At 36.3% G+C, this 5,429-nt stretch overlaps 2 protein-coding genes across 9 annotated transcripts in view; one reads left to right on the top strand and one right to left on the bottom strand.

Moving 5' to 3' along the window:
* LOC107656651 (non-syndromic hearing impairment protein 5-like) overlaps positions 1–1,760 on the top strand; it is a 5,614-nt gene extending 3,854 nt beyond the window's left edge. Inside the window, exons 7-10 of one of the 2 annotated variants that reach the window (XM_016444575.1) lie at positions 129–256; positions 663–1,002; positions 1,085–1,158; positions 1,272–1,760. In XM_016444575.1, the coding sequence (XP_016300061.1) occupies positions 129–256; positions 663–1,002; positions 1,085–1,158; positions 1,272–1,499 (770 nt within the window). In that variant the 3' untranslated portion in view covers positions 1,500–1,760. The remainder of the gene's footprint in view (positions 1–128; positions 257–662; positions 1,003–1,084; positions 1,159–1,271) is intronic. The other variant, XM_016444576.1, reaches the window with a different exon arrangement.
* A 269-nt stretch (positions 1,761–2,029) lies between these two features.
* The window catches only part of pals2b (protein associated with LIN7 2, MAGUK p55 family member b), a 23,762-nt gene continuing 20,362 nt past the window's right edge, over positions 2,030–5,429 (bottom strand). For all 7 annotated transcript variants that reach the window (XM_016444607.1, XM_016444604.1, XM_016444606.1 and 4 more), the window contains 2 exons: positions 4,663–4,791; positions 2,030–3,321 (listed from right to left, as the gene is read on the bottom strand). In XM_016444607.1, the coding sequence (XP_016300093.1) occupies positions 3,145–3,321; positions 4,663–4,791 (306 nt within the window). In that variant the 3' untranslated portion in view covers positions 2,030–3,144. The remainder of the gene's footprint in view (positions 3,322–4,662; positions 4,792–5,429) is intronic.

The following is a 5,429-nucleotide window of genomic DNA, read 5'->3' as shown; positions in this document are numbered from 1 at the left end:
AGAAGCAGAAGTAGGATTTATTTCTCTTTCCCTTTTTTCAGTTCCTAGTTCTTAGGATATTGCCATTCTAATAATGAGACCCTTTAATTAGAGTCGTTTCAAGATGTAAATTTGTGGTCTCTTTGCAGCTCTTGCAGATGTTCAGGCTAGATTTTGTGCACTGGCTGACTTGTCTGCTGAAAGCCGTTCCTCTGTCCTGCTCCTGTTGAGGAAAATTCTGACGGACCGATCTGTCTTGTCAGCTTTGGTGGATAGAGTGAGTGATAATGCTTGCTAAATCACGTACAAAAATTGCAGAAGGATATTGTGAAATTGCATAAATGGGTGATTCCTTCTTTATTTTCTGTCCTCTAGGATGGTTTTAAAAATTATTTTACGATAGATTTGACCTTTTTCCTAATTTTTAAGAGAGTTAAAAGGATTCATATCGCATAATTTCTCTATTTTGTGCTTATACCCACACAGATTTATTTCTCCTCTATATTAAATTAGTAAAAAGTGCTAGTTTGAACATCATTAAAAATTAAACAACTTTCGTTTTTCAAGATTTCAAAGTCAGGGGTCCCATAACGAAACAATTACACAAATATGAAACAGTTTGTTCCTCTTTATATCACTTACGTTTATTTTTCTCTGATCTCATTGTGTTTTTTATCTTTTAGCTTGAGGTGTTAAGCAGTGGTGAAGCTCCCTGCTTCTTAACCAGCGAGTTGTCTGAAGAACAGAGTCAGAACATCAGAGCATTTTTAGACTTACTGAAGTGTGACCAACTAGACAAGACGTCATCAACGTCATTGTCAAGTTATAATGGATGTCAGATATCAACAACCAATCACAGCGATCCTTCCTTGGCATCTGAGTTAAATGGATCAAGCTCCACACCAGAAGAACAGATTGGATGTCACACAGCCGTATCCCATGAGAATGGATGCTCAACAAAAGCAAGCAGGAAAAACATGGAGCTCATGTATGCCATGCAAATGCTGATGAACGCTCTTGATGGTTAGTACTGTACCTAAACTCAGAGGTTTCTTATGCATAAAGGCTATCTATATTCACTCATAAACTTAATTGTTTGATTCAGAGCTGATGGACGCTGGACTGGACCTGCTAGAGCCGTTCTGCACTTCTGAAGGTCTCCAAAGTCTACAGGATTTAGTGAGTTTGATAGTGTTGGAAGCTAGTGCAGATTCTGCATGAATGCTTGAGAAAAATTACATTATTTATTCCATTGAATTGAATTGAATCCTTTTTATTTCCTGTAAACCTAGGTAATTCATCTGACTACAAGCGATATGCCTCTCTGCAAGGACACCATCCCTGTTTTCCTCCAAAGTGACAATGACTTCCACAGAGTGGAGGAACTTTTTCAGTCATGCAATGTTTTACTAAGGAAAGAGAATGACATGTTGACCTCAAAAATAACCTGTAGAGAGGGATTCCTCCCTATGGTTCTGTGCATTGCCATCCATGGCCTTGCATCCTTTGTTGCTGCCTGACAGTGTTAGTGCTTTTACTGACAGCTGAAATAGGCAGTTAAAGTGTTAAAGTCATGTTTTCCAAGTTACTAAGACATATTAGTTAATGCAGAAATTACTTGCTTTAGTTTTAATGTTCCTATGTGCAGACATTTACTTGCTTCTGAATATTTTTTGCACTAATTTTATCTTTGTTAATTCCGTAATAGTAATCCGTCTAATAGTAATATATCTCAAACGAGGTGCTTTTACTCGTAGATTTGAAATATTTCTGCAAATAAAAGTTATATTTATACACTACCTTTATTTTCCAGACAATTTTAGTTTTTATTTTCCAAAACTAAAATACACTTTTCTTTTATTACAGTGACATTGTAGCAAAAACATAATTTAAAAACCTTTATGAAGACAGTTTATTTTGTTCTCTGAAAGTGATTTCAGTTTTCCATAGATAATTTATAGAGAGCAGTATTCATTTAGTATTTATTTATTTGCCAAGGATAAGGAAGGATTAGCAATCTAGGATGAAATTTCATCAGATCTTTTTTTTTTTATTGTAATATGTTTGATAATATAAAATTTTTTGTGTTACTGTATCATTTTGGCATTTCACTTATACAGATTTTTAAAATAATAATGTACTCACCACTGCACTTCAGCTGTAATTTTTTACTTATATGTAGAATATATGACATTATGCAAATACCTTTATTGTTGTGTATCTCGATTTTCTCCAAAAGCTTCTGTTTGGTTGCATCATGCACTTTTATTATTAAATGAAAAAGAGGAACAAAGAATAACAATGGTCGGTCTGTTTATTGCCTTGTTGTAACGGTCTTGTTGACAGAGACAAAAATACATTTGGCAGAGAGGTCATGACATTCTGGGACAGAATTTGAAAGACATTTAAGAAAGAAGAAACAACAAGAAAAACATTGAGCTCAACAGGAATATTTGTTCACTTCTTTAACGATAATAAGACACAGACACAACGTGCAGCCCAATGTTGTACAACAGACAAAATCGGTGAATGAAATATTACAAAACACTATAAATAAAACAAACTGCACACATTGATATGGACTTTTGCATAAAAGAGATTTAATGCATCTCTTCTGGATATGAAGAGAAGCATATAAACAGTTGGGAGATCAGGCTCTATGTAAACAGTTTTCTGGTTCATGGTTTTAGGATCTAGAATGTTCTACAGGAGCCCTTGGCCTGCTACACTCTAGTAGTCTTGTACTATAAATCAAAACATCACAGTAGGTTCAGGTACTGCAAAAAAATGAAAAAGGAGAAACACATGTAAAAACAACTACAATAATAAATTTAAAAATGGCCTCTCATTCGCCAAGGCCAGTTTCAGTTTTCCTCGTTTTTCTTTTCTTCCAACTCCAAAGATGTCACAAATAGAAAGATATTCTTTAAAAACATACAAATACTAAAATAAATAAGTACTTTTCCCTTTCAGTTTGAGTAGAAAAACCTTGCATTGTGTGCACAATAGTGAGGCTGGGGCTAACGGTGCTTTCGTGGCAGACGATGCTCATTTGGTTGGTCAATCCAAACGCGTGACTTCACTGCCCCACATCAGTCACCTCGCATACCAATCATACGCACACACACACAAACACTCTTGTATGGTTATCTTCTAAAGATTCCCTTAGTAAACCCAGCTCACTGGAACCCACTGCGCTTCAGTACAGAGTTGGTCCACAGCCGACTGCAGTTTCTCAAACGCACCGTCTAGGTTGTCATTGACAATGATGAAGTCAAAGTAGTGTCTGTAAGCCCGCAGGATGCGAGCGCTTTCATCCACAGTCTTCTTCAGGTCCACATCCTGTGAGAAAGAGAGAGAGAGAACAGAATTATTACTTAGATTAAGAGAGAACTTGTGATGTTGACTGATAAACCAGACGTTCAGTGAAGCAAATAATTATTAAGTCAATGTATAAAACATCCACTATAAATGACAGACTGAATTTTTTTGCCACTTTTTACAAATATTTAATTCCACCCTCTGCTTTTTGCCGAATAATGATTACATTTATAAAGTTTATTTTGCTGACAGATTGAGGGAATTAATTAAGAGTTTAAGACTAAATGGAGCTCTCTGTCAGACTGTTGCTACAGCAGTGGACGGGACTAATGCATAAATATGGCACAAGTATTCACCTGTCACTGTCTGCATTTTGATGTTAGCAAATCACTGGGGCGAACGACAACATTATTAATATTTATGAGCTCATGGACTGACATTAGCACAGAACAGACACTGAGCTGCTGTGAATTGGGTTGTTAAATATATAAAACATTAACAATTTAGTTTAGCACAATCCTAATCTAGTAAAGAACGCCTGTTTGACTGATTGATGTTTTCTAGTTGTGCTTTCAAACTATCAGTCAAAAGGTAAAAACAGTAATTAATTAAAATATTATATATATTTTTTATATGTATTTTAAAATATACAAATGTAAAATAACAGTTTAATTCATTATATAATATTATATATATATAAATTATTTTTGAGAAAACTATGATAAATGTTTTTTCAAGATTCTTTGATGAATAGAAAGTTCAAAAGAAACACTTTTTAGAATAGAATGAAAATCTTTGTAACATTGTAAATGTTTATACTGTCACTTTTGAACATTTTAATTCATACTTGCTTTATAAAAGCATTAATATATGTAAAAAAATATATATATTAATGCTAATTAATATATATTAAAATATATTAAATCTTACTGGCCTCAAACTTTTGAACAACAGTATATATCTCATGTGACATATATTATTTAAAAGCTATTTAAAACTGTCTTTATAAAAAAAAAGAAGCAAGACCGTCAAGCCTATGTTTACATAGAAGTACAAATAAAAAATCATGCCCTGTACTCAGAATGACATACCAGCAGTTAAAACTGTCATATCTAAAACTACAGCATGGTAGAATATTTCAGAGGAAGAAGAAACTTGTGAGGTGCACCACTACTGACATAAATGCTGAAGTAGGTAGGTAGCACATCTCACCAAGCAGGAAATGTTTGCAGGATGTGCTACCATCATGGGTAGCATATTTTCCAGTGCTGGACTAACAGATAAACTTAAAACGATGCAAATATAGTGTGGGTAGGTCATATTTTCAGGACACCAGCCTTGGGAAAATTGAACAAGACTCACTGTGAGCTGTTTGGTGGTGAGTCCAGCATCAACCACAGCTTTGTGCATAGCCTTCAGTGTGTCGAACTCTGGCGCTGCGATGAACACGACATATGGCATGAACTCTGCAGTTTTTAACACCTTCAGAGCCTGAAGACAGATGATGTAAAAGTGAAAAACTGTTAAAGGGGTCATATGATGCGATTTCAATTTTTCCTTTCTCTTTGAAGTGTTACAAGCTCTTGGTGCATATAGAAGATCTGTAAAGTTGCAAAGACTAAAGTCACAGAGAAGAGATATTCTTTATAAAAGTTCAGAGTCAACCACGCCTACCTAAAACGGCTCGTTCTAACACGCCCCCACATGTCTACGTCACGATGTGGGAAGATTTGCATAACGCCGCCCAAATGTTCACGCAAAGAAAGAAGGCGTAACTTTTATTCTCGCTGTAGTATTGTTGTTGCCGCCATGTCGTGAAGGCGCTGTGTGTTTCGTTGTGAAAGTGAAACTACTTTGTTTGGCCTTCCAAAAGAGGACGATATCCGCTTCGTCATGCTTAGAGCTGATCCATGCTGGTTGCTGAGGAAATACATCAACTTCGCGCTGTGGATCGCCGGATCGGCTTTCACCGTGGACGAAGCGGAGTCCAGCCCGGGGTCGTCACATGTGGTTGCCACAAGCCTCCTTCGTCGAATCCGCCAGCAGCGCCGTTCTCAAGCTCGCCCGCCGCCACTCACTCTAGCCTGCCGCCGTGTGTGACGCTGTGTGTTTCGTTGTGAAAGCGAAAC

The sequence above is a fragment of the Sinocyclocheilus anshuiensis genome, unplaced genomic scaffold, assembly GCF_001515605.1.
Source record: "Sinocyclocheilus anshuiensis isolate Anshui unplaced genomic scaffold, SAMN03320099.WGS_v1.1 scaffold2081, whole genome shotgun sequence".
Lineage (NCBI taxonomy): Eukaryota > Metazoa > Chordata > Actinopteri > Cypriniformes > Cyprinidae > Sinocyclocheilus > Sinocyclocheilus anshuiensis.
This window is presented reverse-complemented; position numbering and strand designations above follow the sequence as displayed.